Below are 21,563 nucleotides of genomic sequence, written 5' to 3' on the forward strand. Positions count from 1 at the left end.
ATTTAAATGTACAGTGTAATAATTTCACATAGGGGGGGAACATGTAAGTTACACCCCTTACAGACTTTTCAAAACTGAAAAAATGACATGGACTCACCAAATATTGATAAGATGCTGCCCCTTGTAAAAAACTGAGAAAATATTGATTAACTAGATATAAAAGTCAAAAAGGAAATTCAATGGCTTAATAAATGTTTGTACCAGACATTGGAAAAAGCCTGGCAATCTATTCTTTCGTTTGTTATTTCCATTTCTGATACTAAACATATTTATATAGGTTACTTGCCCTTGAGGAAAACTATACTTATATTTACCACCGTTTTTTCTGTAACACCTGGAAATATTCCCACTGTAAGCTAGCACTTCTTCAATGGTATATAAGGAGACACCTCCGATAGGTTTTTCACAGGAAATTTCTCAGGGAATTGTCTCACAATGTTCAGGCTTCTCGTACTTGCTACTCTCGTCCTCTGCGGTAAGCTCTCCTATAGGTTTGAAGTATGATACCTGTACTGTAGGAATGGCCAACTCAGTCTGGCATGGTGATGGGGGGATCGTTCATAGAAATCCGATGTGGGATCTAATGTGTGTGGGTATTCTGTTTCCAAATAGTATTGACAATGATGCATCCAAATTGATAATAATTACTAATCTGAATTGAATGTACAATGTAAACTCAGGAAAAAGATATTATATATCACACAATCAATAATATGTGTACAGAGAACTACACGGATGTATTGATTATGTTGGATCTCTGTACAATGAAATCCGTTACATACATATATGATTAAACATTTTGTACTTTATTATTGATAATCCAGACGCCTTTTAGACATTAACTGAATATAAGAAAATGTGCAAATATAATTATTTTACATTTTTGTATTCTTTCAATATCTATATTATTCTGCCCAAAGGACAATGTATTGATGATGACATCAGCTATTTTGAAGAAAATGAAAATGGACGTGTAGTAGGAGGAACTACTGCAGCAAAGAATGCCTGGCCCTGGCAGGTTAGTACTCACTATTATATACAGAAATATGCGACAATAAATCTATAAAAATATGGGTATTATTAGCCTGTATTCAGTATTGTGACAATAGATGGTAGAATCACAGTTTGGAATCTAAGGATTCCTCCCCCTTCTTTATTGAGATTAATTTATGTTAATTACCTTTGGCTTCGTTCACATCTGCGCTAGGGCTCCGTTCCGGTGTTCCGTTGGAGCTTTCCGTTGGAACGGTTCACTTACAGACGCAAATAGAAACCATAGGTTTCTGTTTCCATCACCATTGATTTAAATGGTGACTGATCCGGTGCCAATGGTTTCCGTTTCTCGACTTTCTGGTGAGCTTGTGCTTATACAAAGCAGCCCATCTGAACTGGCAGAGCTAAGGGGTAAAGTATGTTGAGGGATAGAGAATGAGCAGTAGCCTAAGCCTCATTTCTAAGATATGAACTAGGACTCTAGCGACCATAGACACTGTAGATATGCTGCAATCACCAATCAAAACTGTGTACTAATGGAGCAAAGGTAAAAAGGAGTTAAAGTAAAAATAAAAAGCCAGTAAGCACTATGCAACGATATATTTTAGAGTTTTTTTTTTTTTAAATTAAGATATCTTAAAATAAATGCATTAGAACAGGATAGTGAACAATATATTTTTATCATACTACCAAAGTTCAACGAAAAATGATTTACTCTGTGGCCAAGTGTTCCTATGATAACACTGACAGCCAGAGCTCTGTAGCGTCTACTTACAACTCATTGAGATCTGTAAAACATATTTTCACATTTCTAAAGCACATCAATAGGATTTTAACATATATGACTTCTGTCCTTTATACATTCTCTCTTTTATGATCCACACCTGGTTTTGGCTTCAAAAAATGCATAAAAAACCCTAACCAAAACTTAAATAAATTCCTCACGTGTACGGGCATCCTAAGAACATACCATCGGTTTAGTTACATCTTAATAGTGAATTTTGGAGATAATGTGGACAACTTAAAGGATAATTTAAAGCAATCTCTAATATCCAGTTCCCATGATTCCTATCATCACATGCAATATGGACAGCAGGTGGCTAACAGCATGTATGAACACTAGTCCGAATCTAGGAAGATGGTGTCACAGTTGATCACTTAATAAAAAATATGTAACCTTCACAGAGGGCTTGAAATAAGAACTGTGTCATTCATGGGCGGACATAGACAGCAGAGGCCCCCCATGCAAGAGCAGAATATGGGCCCCTATCTCTCCATTTATAGAGCATCCCCATTTATCATAGAGTACTCCGTTTATGTCTCTCCCCCAATCCACCAGTAATTGTGAGCTACTGTATAAAGTTAATTACTTCAGTCTCTTACATGAAATCTAATAGGCAGTATAATGCTACTAGCAGCTAGAAAGATGGCAGGCGTCCCCCTTGCCTGATGAGACCCTGTGCAGCTCTACAGGTCGCATGTATGATATGTCTGACCATAGTGGCAGTGATAGTGTAATTAATAATATTTTCTATCATTGGCTTTCTTCAGTTATCTCTCCAGTATCTGTCTGGCAGCAGCTGGTACCACACCTGTGGAGCCTCCCTCATCCGTGCCAACCGTGTCTTGACCGCTGCTCATTGTGTGGACAGGTAAGCATGATTTTTTATAATATCTTATCATTATATTAATATATACTATAATTAAATAATTAAGATAATCTAATTTATAATAAATATTTAGATAATAGAACCACATGGTGATCTAAGCCCAGTACAGTAGAACCGCAGGAGCCCCAAGTATTGTGGGCATACTACAGATGCTAAAATGTGGCCACAGTCTGACCATCTGAAATTAGTGTAATTTTTGAGGGAGAGGCTACCCCTGAGTTTTTGTCACGTTTTTGCTGTTGCATCTATGAAGTGAGCTCCACCGACAAGTGTAATGGGATGAATCCATGCAGATGCTCGCAAATGACATCTTAGAAAATTGGATACAGGTTAGCACCTTGGTTTTGGGTATTAAAACAGGTCCTAGTATTGAAAGACATCATTTGTGCCCTAATTTTTATAGCTGTAGATTTATGAGTTACAAAAAATTGTTCAAAAGAAAGAAAGAAAGCAGCTCTATGCTGCGCACACCTGCTAGAGAAAAAAAATTAATGTTCATTTGTTATATTTTAACAGACAGACCTAGTTACCAGCAATTCTGCTGTATGCAATATGTTAGACTATTTTCACACGGCTTATTTTCGGCAGTATTTCTGTCCGTAAACGGCCAAAAAATTGGAAGTAGAACACCTCCAAACATCTGCCCATTGATTTAAATGGGAAAAACGACGCTCTATTCCGACGGGGCGTTTTTTTTCACGGGGCCGTTCTGAAAAACGGCCGCGTAAAAAAATGCCCGCAAAAGAGTGTATGTCACTTTTTGCGTGTTTTTGGAGCCATTTTTCATTGACTCTATAGAAAAACAGCTCCAAAAACTGCCGTGAAAAACGTGAGTTGCTAAAAAAAACGGCTGAAAATCAGGAGCTGTTATACCTTGAAAACAGCTCCGTATTTTCATATGTTATTTAGTAAGCGTGTGAAAATACCCTCACTGTTCAAAAAACGTAAGTGGCTTTTCTGTGGCTTTCTGTTGCTTTGAAAATGACTGTGAACATACAGAACACCCAGTAAAGATACATTTCCATCTTGTCACCCCTAACAGGACTGTTTCCTTCCGTGTGGCCATTGGAGATCACAATCTTAGTGATATTGATGGCACTGAACAGTTCATTTCCGTCTCTACCATCAGGAAACATGCGAGCTGGAACACCAACAATGTTGCTGCTGGGTATAAAATTGACTGACAAGCAAAAAGATTTTATAGCAAGCTGAAAGCACTTACATAAAAACATAACACATCATTAACAATGACATAATATCGTTAGATCAAGTCACAGACATTTATTGCACTTTTTATATAAAGATTTTCATTTCAGGTTTCTATTTTGAATCTGCAATATATAGATTTTATGATTATTATTATTATTATTATTATTATTATTATCATTTATTTTAAAGGTAATTCCAGGGCACTGAAGATATGAAAAATAGGGCTTATGTACATAAAATGAGACAATAGAAAAAAAGTACAATACACATGAGCAGAATGAGAGAGGACACACGCCTGTGAGGACTTACAATCTACAAGGGAAGGGAGAAAGAGACAGTAGGAGAAGCTAGTTGTCCGCTAGTGTAGGGTCATTGTAGGTTGTAAGCTTTTAGGGTACATTTCCAGGTTGATGTGTTGGGTTAGCTAGTTCCAGAGTATGGGGGATGCACAGGAGAAATCTTGGATACAATGATGTGAGGAGGAGAGAAGAGGAGAGCAAGGTACGAGATCTTGTATGGATCGGAGATTACGTGTGGGGAGGTAATAGGAAGATTAGAGCAGAGCTGTATAGAGGGGACAGGTTGTGGGCAGCCTTGTATGTCATATTTTGAAATGAATTTGCTGGACAATAGCCAATAGGTTGGCAGAGAGAAGAGTTAGTGGTTGAACTAGAGGAGAGGTGGATTTACCAGGCAACAGAGTTGAGGGTGGATTGGAGTGGTGCAAGAGTGTCAGATATGAGGCCCCACAGAAGTACGTTGCATAAGTCTAAGTGGGAGATGATGAGGGCATGTAATAGCATTTTTGTTGACTCAAAGTTGACGAAAGAGCAGATTAGAGAAATGTTTTTGAGGAGGAGGCTTTGGGAGTTGGCTAGGGCTTGGATGTATGGTTTTAAAAGACAGGGCGGAATGAAAGATTATTCTGAGGCAGCTGACTTGTGAGACTGGGAAAAGTGTGGAGCAATTATTATTACTATAGTAAGTAATATATCTCCTATTATTATTATTATCATTATTATTTTTGTTTATGTAGTGACCTCATATGATGTAGCAATGTGCAAATAATTTCTTAATTTACATATAAATCTGCACCAGTGAAACACGTCTTGCTTCCCTATCGCTTGAGAAGCCATTTTATTTTAATGTAATATGGTCAGGACGTTTTGATTATATTTTTATTATTAAAACTCTCCATATAAGTACAGGAATTCATTGTTATCAACTCTTCATACAGATATGATATTGCTATCCTGTGGCTGGCCTCCAGTGCTACCCTAAACGCTTCCGCGAAAGTGGCTACACTCCCAGCAAGTGGCTCTACCCTGGCCCATAACTACAACTGCGTTGTTACCGGATGGGGAAGACTCACCAGTAAGTTGATTCTATTTTAAGAAACTTTCCACAAGAGTTTGAGAATGCACTGTATGCACGCCCATTGCCTCATCGTGGACACCATCTGCAGAATGAATATTACCCATGGTGCAATTTGTTAGCTGTAGCACAGTTCCCATCACCTCTGGATAACAATCTCAGGATGCTAAACTAATAGACAAACACCATAATTATGTAGTGACCAGAGCAGTTGTCATTTTCATCTCAATTTCAATCATGATCCCAATTTTTTATAATAAAAGCATTTTGAGAGATTTTACGTTTTAAAAATGACCCTGTAACATTTATATCAGGATGTCAATTATATCCATGTATGAATTGGTAATACCGGCTGGTTAGATTTGCTTTCTTTGTGCAATACATATACACTATTTTGTGATTTTATGATGTTTTTCACTATTTAATTATATAGGGAGCCTGTCACGCTGAAAATGCAATCTAAACGGCAGGAAGCATATTAAAGAGCAGGAGGAGCTGAGTAGATTAATATATATTTTTGTGGGAAAAGACTGAGTTAAACTTGTAATTTATAGATCTAAATCCCTACTCATGTTGGGTTTAGGAGTTTAGTGGGCGGTCCTATTCAGGCATTAACAGCTATCTCTGTAAGCATGCGCATACTGGGAAGGCTGTCAATCATTAAGTGAGACCGCCCACAGGACTCCTAAGTCCAGAATGAGCAGAGGTTAAAAAATTACTAAAACACAAGTTATACTGAATCTTTTCCCACAAAAGTATATATTAATCTGCTCAACTTCTCCTGCTCTATAACTTGCTGCCCACATATTGGACTGCATTTTCAATGTGACAAGTTCCCTTTAAGGAGATATCTGGATTAGAAAACCAATTATTAAATACCAAACTAGGGACTTCTGATTTATTAGTGGGTGGTACCCTGTTCAAGACCCTAATGTATTAGCCAAAGTGGAGAGTGGGTTACAAAGAGTCTCTTATGGAGGACCTGGCACTACCAAGAATTACAAGGAAAACCTATTGATTTGAATTGGAACTGTGTGTACAGTGCTTTATTTTTCCTGTAGTGGCGCTGCAGAGCAATTGAACACTTGCTTCCAGGTTCCGCCACAGATTGCAGCTGATAGCTTGGGGTCCCGGCAGTGGGACATTCTGTGACCAGATTATTATTATTGTTATTATTATTATTATTAGACACTTCTAACAAAAAGAGATTCTTTAAAGCAGCCAAACCCTTTATAGGTACCTCCTATGCTTTTCTTATTCTTATGTCACTTTGATAATTGTTGCAATGTTCAGTCGCAGAGCAGGGTAAACATAACCTAAATAAGAGAATCACATTTTATTGCAATGATTATAATGGGAGACTATCATTTCTACAGCCGGTGGAGCTCTTCCCTCTACTCTCCAGCAAGCCACTCTGCCCGTTGTTGCCCACGCAACCTGCTCTCTCAGTGCCTGGTGGGGCAGCACTGTCAAGACCACCATGGTCTGTGCTGGTGGAGATGGAGTCAAATCTTCCTGCAATGTAAGTTGCATCTCCTTACAATGCTTTCTTTTAATAAAGAACTACAGGACTGGTCCTGCCACCTAAAAACAGGCTATACTAAAAATAATCATACTGTAAAACTATATCTACTATACTATAAAAGGGGAAAAAATATTGATATCTATTTAATCTTATGCTTCATAACTGCACATTAGGGTGATTCCGGTGAACCCCTCAACTGCGCTGTCGGTGGTGTCTACGAGGTTCATGGTATTGTCAGCTTTGGATCTTCCCTTGGCTGCAACTACTTTCAGAAACCATCCGTGTTTACCAAAGTCTCCTCTTACATCGCCTGGATCAACAGCGTAAGTGACATATATGTGACATATTTTAGATCAGTGGTTCCCAAACTTTCTGAGGCCGGGACCCACTTTTGGCCGAGACTTTTGTTTGGGGCCCCCACTACTGTACTTAGCCCCATTTAGTCTGACGTATGTCAGCATTATTCGTAGCTAGATGCCGCTACTTAGCTCCATTCTAAAAATAAGTCCCTGCAACATTGAAAACAATGATAATTGTGCGGGCCAGGGAGGGGGCAGGCTCAAGGTATCCTGCTGAAGTGCATCGCTGAGGCCCGACTATGGGCGCTGATGATGGGTCATGTGACCAGACCCAACCATCAGTGACCATCAGATGCGTAGCTAGAGGTTTAGCAGAGGGGGGGGTGAAACACATTATAATGACCCCTTAGTGGCCACCACACAGTATAATGCCCTTAAAGCCACCCCCACACAGTATAATGCCCCTATAGCTGCCCCCACACATTATAATGCCCCTAAAGTGCCTCCCTACACAGTATAGTGCCCCTAAAGATGCCCCATCACAGTATAATGCCCCGAGTAACTGCCTATGTATCAGTGATATATTAAAATGCTGTGCTGTAGAATCGAGGTAACACATGCCATCAATAGTATCAGTATTACAGAAATGGGTGAAATGAATCTTACAATAATGCCTCCACTTAGTCCCAACATTAGACCTTGAAACTTAAACATTTCATTGGGCAGCAGTTGCTACTCAGTTTATATTCTCTATTTTATAGCAGCAGGCATTGGAAAGACCTAATGGCACCTCTAATTCTAGACTTTTGTTTGACGATATTTCTGTGCAAGGAAGATTTAGTGTATTTTATCATTTAGGCTAAAAGGCTAATAGATTGTTAAAATTATCTGTTTTTGTATTTGTTTTGTACAAACGAAATAATGTACCCCCAACATCTTATATATACAAACAAAATGTTTATATTTACATATATGTTTTCTTTTACAGAACATCTAAATGGATCACTCTCCTTAGAGGGCACCTGATAACAACTACAACACACAACCTATCTGTGTTGTTTTAATGAAAAAAATGTTAATAAAGAACTTACCTCCAGTAAATCTGTTTCACTCGTTTTTTTCCATATCTGCTACATGGCGTTATACATTTGACAACCTACTTAACATTTACGAAATGTAGATCAATATCCTCTTCAGCCTGGTGTCCAGCAGTTCACTGACCCCATTCACTGGTATCCAACAATTTGTTGCCCTCAGATCCAGGCCACATGTGGCAAGTTGCTCTATTGGTCTATTGCCTCCAGACCCTGGTGTTCAAATATATCCTCCTCATTCATGGTGTATAGCAGGTTGTGGCATAACTCCCAACTTTCAAGTATCGCAAAGAGGGACAAATGATGCGGCGCGTGTAGCCCGTCGCAGCATGTTTTTTCTTTTAAGCCACACCTCTAACCCCACCCAATCCTCGCCCATACAAACCCGATTCAGCCCACACAGTATCATGCTCCCATAGTGCCTCCTCACAGTATAATGCCCCCACACAACCCCCACACAGTATAATGCCTCTTTAGCTGCCCCCCACACAGTATAATACCCCATAGTGCCTCCCACACAGTATAATGCCAAATAGCTGCCCCCATGCAGTATAATACCACATAGATGCCCCAATACAGGATAATGTCCCCATAGCTGCCTTCAAACAGTATATTGCCCCTTAGCTGCCCCCATACAGTATGATGCCCTCATAGCTGCTTTCTTACAGTATATTGCCCCATAGCTGCCCCATACAGTATAATGCCCCTATTGCTGCCCCCTACAGTATAATACTCCCATCGCTGCCCCATACATAATGCCCCCTTACATTATAATGGCCCCTTAGCTTAGTTGACACTGGGACATACCGCCACCTGCCCGGGACAGCAGGACATCACCCAGAATACGGGACTGTCCTGCTGAATCTGGGATGTTGGGAGGTATGTTGTTGCTCCAAACAGACAGAGGTCAAATCTCAAGCATGTCCTTCAGTTTTTGGTACACTTTGGAGGTATATCATTATTTAATCTGCATATACCTAATTCTTACAGCAAGTACAACCTGCCATAAGAACATCATGTGAGTTATACAGCTCTGGGAAGATTGCTCATTTACCATACAAAACATGAAATGGCTCTATCATAAGAGTTGGCAAAGGCTAAGTCTGGTGACACAATATGACAAAATCTATGTGCCATATAACTATTCCTTCATAGTTCATGTATCTTATATTTTCTTTTCTTTGTACATAGGTGCATATACTTTACATTATCAGCATTGTGAGAAACTAGACATGGACCGCACAATCCACAAAATATACGTTGATCTGAGCCGCTAGGCATAATTTATAAACATGAACATGAGGTTCTTTGTTAACCTCATGTTCATGTTTATAAATTTAGCCTAGTGGCTCAGATCAACGTATATATTGTGGATTGTGCAGTCCATATCTAGTTTCTCACAATGCTGATAATGTAAAGTCTATCCTCCCCAATTTTTTTGTTTTACTTGGCGCCAGCACTCCACACATTTGAGAAAAAAACAGCTGATTTTAATTCAGGAATGACCTAATAAGTGTTTCTGCACTTGCTTGTGCTCTCTGCCACTGGGGGCGCATGGTAAGGTGAGCTTATGCCATCTGTTCACATGTTGTGGTGCTGTGGGGTGGCGTCTGTTGCTGTAGTGCTGCACTTGTGGGGGAGGCTTGGCACAGCCTGATAGCATGGGTGCTTTCGGGCCCCTGGGTTGCTCCCTCTGCAGGAGCGGTGCTGCGGTGGCATTGGCCGCCATGCGGTGCTGCAACAGATAGAGTAGGGACCCACTTTGAAAGAGTTCGCCGTGAAGTGGCAAGTGGGCTCATAAAGTTTGATCAAAATGTTAACAAAGAACCTCATGTTCATGTTTATAAATTATGCCTAGCGGCTCAGATCAACGTATATATTGTGGATTCTGCGGTCCATATCTAGTTTCTCACAACGCTGATATACTCTACTTGCACAACTGGAACACACAATGCAATTTACTAATATAAAATGTACTAAAGCTACTGATAACTGACAACCAAACAAACACAGGCCTGAAATGAGCTCTCAAAAACCATAGCTTGAATAGGGGTTGCTCAACATGGTCAAATCATGAGGTGCTAAAAAACTTAATAAGTCCCTATCATGGTTATATTTACTAGTGCATGCTGGGATTTTCTCTGCATGGACCAATGGTGGAAAATCGGACATGTGAATGAGCCCATTAACTTTAAGACTCATTCACATGTGGGAATACACTCTTATAGGTCAGTGTTCAGTCCGTTTGTTGTAAGTTATATGCTCAGACAGCACTCGGACATGAACATCGATCATCTGAATAGGAGCAGTATTAGGCTGGGTTCACACAACCTATTTTCAGACGTAAACGAGGTGTATTATGCCTCGTTTTACGCCTGAAAATAGGGCTACAATACGTCGGCAAACATCTGCCCATTCATTTGAATGGGTTTGCCGACGTACTGTGAAGACGACCAGTAATTTACGCGTCGTCGTTTGACTGCCTCGGCAAAGAAGTGCAGGACACTTCTTTGCAACGTAATTTGAGCCGTTCTTCATTCAAGTCAATGAAGAGCAGCTCAAGATTACGGGCGTCAAAGACGCCTCGCATAATACGAGGAGGAGCTTTTACGATTGAAACGACGCAGCTGTTTTCTCCTGAAAACAGTCTGTCTTTTCAGACATAAAAGACAGTTCTCGTGTGCACATACCCTTATGCTTTTCACTGTTTGATTTTTGTTTTATCATTCTTTTTTATATTAATTTCACTCTCTGAGGATGCTGCTTGAGATTTATGTAGGTGACGTACTTAGGATAGCTATGGAAGAGGTTTTCTTGCTGTGATATCAGGGCTGCCACTTTAGATTCTAAAATGCATATATTAATGGAATATTAGCATTGTTATTTGTGGAAATGACTAAGCAATATGCTGAGTAGCACATTCAGAACACCAGTATCAGATATTTCAAGGTTTTCAAGGAAAAAAAGTGCAAAAGTAACCATCACACAGGTATTAAGCTGCTATGTGCAAAGATTGAGTTAATTATTCCTTATATTATATCACCAGTTACGCCAAGAAGCAATGATGCAATATAGTAATATGGCTCCCAGGCTAAATAAGCCTGGGAGTCACTGACTGTAGGACAATGTCCCCTTAAAGGGAATGTGTCGCGAATTTTGAAAAACTTTCAAGCAAGTTACTTATTTTTATTATATTTTTTTTGGGGGGGGTTTTGGTGTATTTTTTTTTTTTTTCCACAAAGTGGAAAGTATTAAAAATTAACTAATAATTTGACATGTTTTCCTATGTTGGACACAAGAGGGAGCACTTCCCAGAATTACAGCAAGGTGAATCAGGCAAATCTCCCTAATTTTGGCTACAAGCCAGGAAAAGGTGTCTTCATATTGTCAACCAGTGTCCAACTGCCATTTTTGAAGAGATTGTACAATGCAGCTGGCAAAAGCTCTAGAACACACCAAAAGGCTGAGAATGATGAAAGTCAAGAGGGAGACCCTGTGGTGAATGACTTTTCAGTTGACAGGTCCACACTTTATGTTTTTTGTTTTTTTTTATAAATAAAATGGTTACCGAGTGTTGTGTGGGGGAGATTTTATTCCAATAAAAAATTATTTTGTAACGGTGTATTCACACAGTGCGGTTTTGCCACGTTTCCACTGCGCAGCCGAAAACCGCATCGAAAAAATTGCCAGAAAAACGCATGGATTTTTAGATCTGCTTTCCGGCCATGCGGGAAAAACGCGGCAAAACAGTACTGTGTGTATACACCCTTCACACAGTTTTTTGCATCTAGAAAAAGAATCTGCCTCAGTATTCCTGCAAGAATATTGTGGAAGATTTTGAAATGCCTGCACTTTTTTGTCCGCGGTTTTCGGTGCCGTTTTTGCCAGCAGCCATTAAATCTAAAACTTAACGAAAACATCTCGAAAAACGCTTGGAAACAAGCGCCACAGGTTTTTTCTGCCTCCCATTAATTTCAATAGGAGGTCAGAGGCGCGAGCGGCCAAATCTGCCTGGGAAGAAGACGCCTCTGCATCACATTGAAATCAATGCGGGGCAATTTTGAGAGTTGAGCGCCAAAAATCTCTATGTGAACAGGGAGTTATGTCTCTGTTTTTTAATACTTTATTAGCACCTTTGTAATGACAGTTGCCTGTTTGACAACGTCCATTACTAAGGCGAGCTTAGTGGTAGCCAGTAAAAAGGCTAGTACTAACCCCCCCCCCCATTATTACCCACCGCCACCAGGGGTATTGGGAAGGGCCGGGTATAATCCGGTACCCGACCATCTGTAGCAATGGTCGGCCACCGGGGCGGCCGCAGGCTGGTATTAATAGGCTGGGAAGGGCCACAGTTTTTGGTTTGGTGTGGACTTGCTGCTGCGGATTTCTCTGCGATGTTCTGCGAATTTACTGGGAAATTGTATGCAGAAAATCCATAATGTGTAGACCTAGCCTAAAAGCCATATATACAGATTAAAATGTACAGTGTAATAATTTCACATAGGGGGGGAACATGTAAGTTACACCCCTTACAGACTTTTCAAAACTGAAAAAATTACATGGACTCACCAAATATTGATAAGATGCTGCCCCTTCTAAAAAAACTGAGAAAATATTGATTAACTAGATAAAAAAGTCAAAAAGGAAATTCAATGACTTAATAAATGTTTGTACCAGACATTGGAAAAAGCCTGGCAATCTATTCTTTCGTTTGTTATTTCCATTTCTGATACTAAACATATTTATATAGGTTACTTGCCCTTGAGGAAAACTATACTTATATTTACCACCGTTTTTTTCTGTAACACCTGGAAATATTCCCACTGTAAGCTAGCACTTCTTCAATGGTATATAAGGAGACACCTCCGGTTTTTCACAGGAAATTTCTCAGGGAATTGTCTCACAATGTTCAGGCTTCTCGTACTTGCTACTCTCGTCCTCTGCGGTAAGCTCTCCTATAGGTTTGAAGTATGATACCTGTACTGTAGGAATGGCCAACTCAGTCTGGCATGGTGATGGGGGGATCGTTCATAGAAATCCGATGTGGGATCTAATGTGTGTGGGTATTCTGTTTCCAAATAGTATTGACAATGATGCATCCAAATTGATAATAATTACTAATCTGAATTGAATGTGAAATGTAAACTCAGGAAAAAAATATTATATATCACACAATCAATAATATGTGTACAGAGAACTACACGGATGTATTGATTATGTTGGATCTCTGTACAATGAAATCCGTTACATACATATATGATTAAACATTTTGTACTTTATTATTGATAATCCAGACGCCTTTTAGACATGAACTGAATATAAGAAAATTTGCAAATATAATTATTTAAAATTTTTGTATTCTTTCAATATCTATATTATTCTGCCCAAAGGACAATGTATTGATGATGACATCAGCTATTTTGAAGAAAATGAAAATGGACGTGTAGTAGGAGGAACTACTGCAGCAAAGAATGCCTGGCCCTGGCAGGTTAGTACTCACTATTATATACAGAAATATGCGACAATAAATCTATAAAAATATGGGTATTATTAGCCTGTATTCAGTATTGTGACAATAGATGGTAGAATCACAGTTTGGAATCTAAGGATTCCTCCCCCTTCTTTATTGAGATTAATTTATGTTAATTACCTTTGGCTTCGTTCACATCTGCGCTAGGGCTCCGTTCCGGTGTTCCGTTGGAGCTTTCCGTTGGAACGGTTCACTTACAGACGCAAATAGAAACCATAGGTTTCTGTTTCCATCACCATTGATTTAAATGGTGACGGATCCGGTGCCAATGGTTTCCGTTTCTCGACTTTCTGGTGAGCTTGTGCTTATACAGAGCAGCCCATCTGAACTGGCAGAGCTAAGGGGTAAAGTATGTTGAGGGATAGAGAATGAGCAGTAGCCTAAGGGTATGTTCACACGGCCAAATTTCAGACGTATACGAGGCGTATTTTGCCTCGTTTTACGTCTGAAAATAGGGCTACAATACGTCGGCAAACATCTGCCCATTCATTTGAATGGGTTTGCCGACGTACTGTGCAGACGACCTGTTATTTACGCGTCGTCGTTTGACAGCTGTCAAACGACGACGCGTAAAAATACAGCCTCGTCAAAAGAAGTGCAGGACACTTCTTTGGACGTTTTTGGAGCTGTTTTCTCATAGACTCCAATGAAAACAGCTCCAAAAACGGCCGTAAAAAACGCCGCGAAAACGGCGTGAAAACGCAGCGAAAAATGTGAGTTGGTAAAAAAACGTCTGAAAAGCAGGGTCTGTTTTCCCTTGAAAACAGCTCTGGATTTTCAGACGTTTTTGTTGACTACGTGTGAACATACCCTAAGCCTCATTCCTAAGATATGAACTAGGACTCTAGCGACCATAGACACTGTAGATATGCTGCAATCACCAATCAAAACTGTGTTCTAATGGAGCAATGGTAAAAAAGGAGTTAAAATAAAAATAAAAAGCCAGTAAGCACTATGCAACGATATATTTTAGAGTTTTTTAAGGTATCTTAAAATAAATGCATTAGATAGTGAACAATATATTTTTATTATACTACCAAAGTTCAATGAAAAATTATTTGCTCGACAGCCAGAGCTCTGTAGCGTCTACTTACAACTCATTGAGATCTGTAAAACATATTTTCACATTTCTAAAGCACATCAATAGGATTTTAACATATATGAATTCTGTCCTTTATACATTCTCTCTTTTATGATCCACACCAGGTTTTGGCTTCAAAAAATGCATAAAAAACCCTAACCAAAACTTAAATAAATTCCTCACGTGTACGGGCATCCTAAGAACATACCATCGGTTTAGTTACATCTTAATAGTGAATTTTGGAGATAATGTGGACAACTTAAAGGATAATTTAAAGCAATCTCTAATATCCAGTTCCCATGATTCCTATCATCACATGCAATATGGACAGCAGGTGGCTAACAGCATGTATGAACACTAGTCCGAATCTAGGAAGATGGTGTCACAGTTGATCACTTAATAAAAAATATGTAACCTTCACAGAGGGCTTGAAATAAGAACTGTGTCATTCATTGGCGGACATAGACAGCAGAGGCCCCCCATGCAAGAGCAGAATATGGGCCCCTATCTCTCCATTTATAGAGCATCCCCATTTATCATAGAGTACTCCGTTAATGTCTCTCCCCCAATCCACCAGTAATTGTGAGCTACTGTATAAAGTTAATTACTTCAGTCTCTTACATGAAATCTAATAGGCAGTATAATGCTACTAGCAGCTAGAAAGATGGCAGGCGTCCCCCTTGCCTGATGAGACCCTGTGCAGCTCTACAGGTCGCATGTATGATATGTCTGACCATAGTGGCAGTGATAGTGTAATTAATAATATTTTCTATCATTGGCTTTCTTCAGTTATCTCTCCAGTATCTGTCTGGCAGCAGCTGGTACCACACCTGTGGAGCCTCCCTCATCCGTGCCAACCGTGTCTTGACCGCTGCTCATTGTGTGGACAGGTAAGCATGATTTTTTATAATATCTTATCATTATATTAATATATACTATAATTAAATAATTAAGATAATCTAATTTATAATAAATATTTAGATAATAGAACCACATGGTGATCTAAGCCCAGTACAGTAGAACCGCAGGAGCCCCAAGTATTGTGGGCATACTACAGATGCTAAAATGTGGCCACAGTCTGACCATCTGAAATTAGTGTAATTTTTGAGGGAGAGGCTACCCCTGAGTTTTTGTCACGTTTTTGCTGTTGCATCTATGAAGTGAGCTCCACCGACAAGTGTAATGGGATGAATCCATGCAGATGCTCGCAAATGACGTCTTAGAAAATTGGATACAGGTTAGCACCTTGGTTTTGGGTATGAAAACAGGTCCTAGTATTGAAAGACATCATTTGTGCCCTAATTTTTATAGCTGTAGATTTATGAGTTACAAAAAATTGTTCAAAAGAAAGAAAGAAAGCAGCTCTATGCTGCGCACACCTGCTAGAGAAAAAAAATAAATGTTAATTTGTTATATTTTAACAGACAGACCTAGTAACCAGCAATTCTGCTGTATGCAATATGTTAGAGTATTTTCACACGGCTTATTTTCGGCCGCTTTTCTGTCCGTAAACGGCCAAAAAATCGGAAGTAGAACACCTCCAAACATCTGCCCATTGATTTCAATGGGAAAAACGACGTTCTATTCCGACGGGGCGTTTTTTTTCACGGGGCCGTTCTGAAAAACGGCCGCGTAAAAAAATGCCCGCAAAAGAGTGTATGTCACTTTTTGCGTGTTTTTGGAGCCATTTTTCATTGACTCTATAGAAAAACAGCTCCAAAAACTGCCGTGAAAAACGTGAGTTGCTAAAAAAAACGGCTGAAAATCAGGAGCTGTTATACCTTGAAAACAGCTCCGTATTTTCAGATGTTTTTTTAGTAAGCGTGTGAAAATACCCTCACTGTTCAAAAAACGTAAGTGGCTTTTCTGTGGCTTTCTGTTGCTTTGAAAATGACTGTGAACATACAGAACACCCAGTAAAGATACATTTCCATCTTGTCACCCCTAACAGGACTGTTTCCTTCCGTGTGGCCATTGGAGATCACAATCTTAGTGATATTGATGGCACTGAACAGTTCATTTCCGTCTCTACCATCAGGAAACATGCGAGCTGGAACACCAACAATGTTGCTGCTGGGTATGAAATTGACTGACAAGCAAAAAGATTTTATAGCAAGCTGAAAGCACTTACATAAAAACATAACACATCATTAACAATGACATAATATCGTTAGATCAAGTCACAGACATTTATTGCACTTTTTATATAAAGATTTTAATTTCAGGTTTCTATTTTGAATCTGCAATATATAGATTTTATGATTATTATTATTATTATTATTATTATTATTATTATTATTATTATCATTTATTTTAAAGGTAATTCCAGGACACTGAAGATATGAAAAATAGGGCTTATGTACATAACATGAGACAATAGAAAAAAAGTACAATACACATGAGCAGAATGAGAGAGGACACACGCCTGTGAGGACTTACAATCTACAAGGGAAGGGAGAAAAAGACAGTAGGAGAAGCTAGTTGTACGGTAGTGTAGGGTCATTGTAGGTTGTAAGCTTTTAGGGTAAATTTCCAGGTTTATTTCAAACGTTTGCATAGTGGGAGAGAGTGTGATGTGTTGGGTTAGCTAGTTCCAGAGTATGGGGGATGCACAGGAGAAATCTTGGAGACAATGATGTGAGGAGGAGATAAGAGGAGAGCAAGGTACGAGATCTTGTATGGACCGGAGATTACGTGTGGGGAGGTAATAGGAAGATTAGAGCAGAGATGTATAGAGGGGACAGGTTGTGGGCAGCCTTGTATGTCATATTTGGAAATGAATTTGCTGGACAATAGACAATGGATTGGCAGAGAGAAGAGTTAGTTGTTGAACTAGGGGAGAGGTGGATTTACCAGGCAACAGAGTTGAGGGTGGATTGGGGTGATGCAAGAGAGTCAGATAGGAGGCCCCACAGAAGTACGTTGCATAAGTCTAGGTGGGAGATGATGAGGGCATGTAATAGCATTTTTGTTGACTCAAAGTTGACAAAAGAGCAGATTAGAGAAATGTTTTTGAGGAGGAGGCTTTAGGAGTTGGCTAGGGTTTGGATGTGCGGTTTTAAAAGACAGGGCGGAATGAAAGATTATTCTGAGGTGGCTGACTTGTGAGACTGGGAAAAGTGTGGAGCAATTATTATTACTATAGTAAGTAATATATCTCCTATTATTATTATCATTATTATTTTTGTTTATGTAGTGACCTCATATGATGTAGCAATGTGCAAATAATTTCTTAATTTACATATAAATCTGCACCAGTGAAACACGTCTTTCTTCCCTATCACTTTGAGAAGCCATTGTACTTCTTGTAATGTAATATGGTCAGGACGTTTTGATTATATTTTTATTATTAAAACTCTCCATATAAGTACAGGAATACATTGTTATCAACTCTTCATACAGATATGATATTGCTATCCTGTGGCTGGCCTCCAGTGCTACCCTAAACGCTTCCGCGAAAGTGGCTACACTCCCAGCAAGTGGCTCTACCCTGGCCCATAACTACAACTGCGTTGTTACCGGATGGGGAAGACTCACCAGTAAGTTCTATTTTAAGAAACTTTCCACAAGAGTTTGAAAATGCACTGTATGCACGCCCATTGCCTCGTCGTGGACACCATCTGCAGAATGAATATTACCCATGGTGCAATTTGTTAGCTGTAGCACAGTTCCCATCACCTCTGGATAACAATCTCAGGATGCTAAACTAATAGACAAACACCATAATTATGTAGTGACCAGAGCACTTGTCATTTTCATCTCAATTTCAATCATGGTCCCAATTTTTAACTTTTTAAAAATGACCCTGTAACATTTATATCAGGATGTCAATTATATCCATGTATGAATTGGTAATACCGGCTGGTTAGATTTGCTTTCTTTGTGCAATACATATACACTATTTTGTGATTTTATGATGTTTTTCACTATTTAATTATATAAACCATCTTAAAGGGAGCCGCTGAAAATGCAATCTAAACTGCAGGAAGCATATTAAAGAGCAGGAGGAGCTGAGTAGATTAATATATATTTTCGTGGGAAACTTGTAATTTATAGATCTAAATCCCTACTCATGTTGGGTTTAGGAGTTTAGTGGGCAGTCCTATTCAGGCATTGACAGCTATCTCTGTAAGCATGCGCATACTGGGAAGGCTGTCAATCATTAAGTGAGACCGCCCACAGGACTCCTAAGTCCAGAATGAGCAGAGGTTAAAATTAACAAAACACAAGTTATACTGAATCTTTTCCCACAAAAGTATATATTAATCTGCTCAACTTCTCCTGCTCTATAACTTGCTGCCCACATATTGGGCTACATTTTCAACGTGACAAGTTCCCTTTAAGGAGATGTCTGGATTAGAAAACCAATTATTAAATACCAAACTAGGGACTTCTGATTTATTAGTGGGTGGTACCCTGTTCAAGACCCTAATGTATTAGCCAAAGTGGAGAGTGGGTTACAAAGAGTCTCTTATGGAGGACCTGGCACTACCAAGAATTACAAGGAAAACCTATTGATTAGAATTGGAACTGTGTGTACAGTGCTTTATTTTTCCTGTAGTGGCGCTGCAGAGCAATTGAACACTTGCTGCCAGGTTCCGCCACAGATTGCAGCTGATAGCTTGGGGTCCCAGCAGTGGGACATTCTGTGACCAGATTATTATTATTGTTATTATTATTATTATTAGACCCTTCTAACAAAAAGAGATTCTCTAAAGCAGCCAAACCCTTTATAGGTACTTCCTATGCTTTTCTTATTCTTATGTCACTTTGATAATTGTTGCAATTTTCAGTCGCAGACCAGGGTAAACATAACCTAAATAAGAGAATCACATTTTATTGCAATGATTATAATGAGAGACTATCATTTCTACAGCCGGTGGAGCTCTTCCCTCTACTCTCCAGCAAGCCACTCTGCCCGTTGTTGCCCACGCAACCTGCTCTCTCAGTGCCTGGTGGGGCAGCACTGTCAAGACCACCATGGTCTGTGCTGGTGGAGATGGAGTCAAATCTTCCTGCAATGTAAGTTGCATCTCCTTACAATGCTTTCCTTTAATAAAGAACTACAGGACTGGTCCTGCCACCTAAAAACAGGCTATACTAAAAATAATCATACTGTAAAACTATATATACTATACTATAAAAGGGGAAAAAATATTGATATCTATTTAATCTTATGCTTCATAACTGCACATTAGGGTGATTCCGGTGGACCCCTCAACTGCGCTGTCGGTGGTGTTTACGAGGTTCATGGTATTGTCAGCTTTGGATCTTCCCTTGGCTGCAACTACTTTCAGAAACCATCCGTGTTTACCAAAGTCTCCTCTTACATCGCCTGGATCAACAGCGTAAGTGACATATATGTGACATATTTTAGATCAGTGGTTCCCAAACTTTCTGAGGCCGGGACCCACTTTTGGCCGAGACTTTTGTTTGGGGCCCCCCACTACTGTACTTAGCCCCATTTAGTCTGACGTATGTCAGCATTATTCGTAGCTAGATGCCGCTACTTAGCTCCTTTCTAAAAATAAGTCCCTGCAACATTGAAAACAATGATAATTGTGTGGGCCAGGGAGGGGGCAGGCTCAAGGTATCCTGCTGAAGTGCATCGCTGAGGCCCGATTATGGGCGCTGATGATGGGTCATGTGACCAGACCCAACCACCAGTGACCATCAGATGCGTAGCTAGAGGTTTAGCAGAGGGGGGGTGAAACACATTATAATGACCCCTTAGTGGCCACCACACAGTATAATGCCCTTAAAGCTACCCCCACACAGTATAATGCCCCTATAGCTGCCCCACACATTATAATGCCCCGAAAGTGCCTCCCTACACAGTATAGTGCCCCTAAAGATGCCCCTACACAGTATAATGCCCCGAGTAACTGCCTATGTATCAGCGATATATTAAAATGCTGTGCTGTAGAATCGAGGTAACACATGCCATCAATAGTATCAGTATTACAGAAATGGGTGAAATGAATCTTACAATAATGCCTCCACTTAGTCCCAACATTAGACCTTGAAACTTAAACATTTCATTGGGCAGCAGTTGCTACTCAGTTTATATTCTCTATTTTATAGCAGCAGGCATTGGAAAGACCTAATGGCACCTCTAATTCTAGACTTTTGTTTGACGATATTTCTGTGCAAGGAAGATTTAGTGTATTTTTATCATTTAGGCTAAAGGGCTAATAGATTGTTAAAATTATCTGTTTTTGTATTTGTTTTGTACAAACTAAATAATGTACCCCAATATCTTATATATACAAACAAAATGTTTATATTTACATATATGTTTTCTTTTACAGAACATCTAAATGGATCACTCTCCTTAGAGGGCACCTGATAACAACTACAACACACAACCTATCTGTGTTGTTTTAATGAAAAAAATGTTAATAAAGAACTTAACTCCAGTAAATCTGTTTCACTCGTTTTTTTCATATGTGCTACATGGCGTTATACATTTGACAACCTACTTAACATTTACGAAATGTAGATCAATATCCTCTTCAGCCTGATGTCCAGCAGTTCACTGACCCCATTCACTCGTATCCAACAATTTGTTGCCCTCAGATCCAGGCCACATGTGGCAAGTTGCTCTATTGGTCTATTGCCTCCAGACCCTGGTGTTCGAATATATCCTCCTCATTCATGGTGTATAGCAGGTTGTGGCATACCTCCCAACTTTCAAGTATCGCAAAGAGGGACAAATGATGCGGCGCGAGTAGCCCGTCGCGGCATGTTTTTTCTTAAGCCACGCCTCTAACCCCACCCAATCCTCG

At 39.6% G+C, this 21,563-nt stretch overlaps 2 protein-coding genes across 2 annotated transcripts; both read left to right on the forward strand.

Moving 5' to 3' along the window:
- Positions 1-435: 435 nt before the first annotated feature.
- Positions 436-8,067, forward strand: LOC142741732 (chymotrypsin-like elastase family member 1). Its single transcript, XM_075851070.1, has 8 exons — positions 436-475; positions 921-1,018; positions 2,545-2,645; positions 3,706-3,831; positions 5,110-5,246; positions 6,623-6,768; positions 6,945-7,109; positions 8,059-8,067. Exons 1-8 carry the CDS (start codon positions 436-438, stop codon positions 8,065-8,067), a joined length of 822 nt encoding a protein of 273 aa, XP_075707185.1.
- Positions 8,068-13,069: 5,002 nt separating this feature from the next.
- On the forward strand, positions 13,070-21,095 carry LOC142741733 (chymotrypsin-like elastase family member 1). The gene is made up of 8 exons (XM_075851071.1): positions 13,070-13,109; positions 13,555-13,652; positions 15,565-15,665; positions 16,727-16,852; positions 18,178-18,314; positions 19,652-19,797; positions 19,974-20,138; positions 21,087-21,095. The coding sequence occupies exons 1-8, from the start codon at positions 13,070-13,072 to the stop codon at positions 21,093-21,095; spliced, it is 822 nt and encodes a 273-aa protein (XP_075707186.1).
- The last annotated feature ends 468 nt before the right edge of the window (positions 21,096-21,563 follow it).

This window comes from Rhinoderma darwinii, chromosome 2 (genome assembly GCF_050947455.1).
Source record: "Rhinoderma darwinii isolate aRhiDar2 chromosome 2, aRhiDar2.hap1, whole genome shotgun sequence".
NCBI lineage: Eukaryota > Metazoa > Chordata > Amphibia > Anura > Rhinodermatidae > Rhinoderma > Rhinoderma darwinii.

Excerpts from the sequence above, each read along its gene's own strand:
- LOC142741732 (XM_075851070.1), top strand. The coding sequence starts at position 436 with ATGTTCAGGCTTCTCGTACTTGCTACTCTCGTCCTCTGCG. Across the intron at positions 476-920 it reads TGCTACTCTCGTCCTCTGCG|GACAATGTATTGATGATGAC; the intron begins GTAAGCTCTCCT and ends TTCTGCCCAAAG. Across the intron at positions 3,832-5,109 it reads ACCAACAATGTTGCTGCTGG|ATATGATATTGCTATCCTGT; the intron begins GTATAAAATTGA and ends CTCTTCATACAG.
- LOC142741733 (XM_075851071.1), top strand. The coding sequence starts at position 13,070 with ATGTTCAGGCTTCTCGTACTTGCTACTCTCGTCCTCTGCG. Across the intron at positions 13,110-13,554 it reads TGCTACTCTCGTCCTCTGCG|GACAATGTATTGATGATGAC; the intron begins GTAAGCTCTCCT and ends TTCTGCCCAAAG. Across the intron at positions 13,653-15,564 it reads AGAATGCCTGGCCCTGGCAG|TTATCTCTCCAGTATCTGTC; the intron begins GTTAGTACTCAC and ends GGCTTTCTTCAG.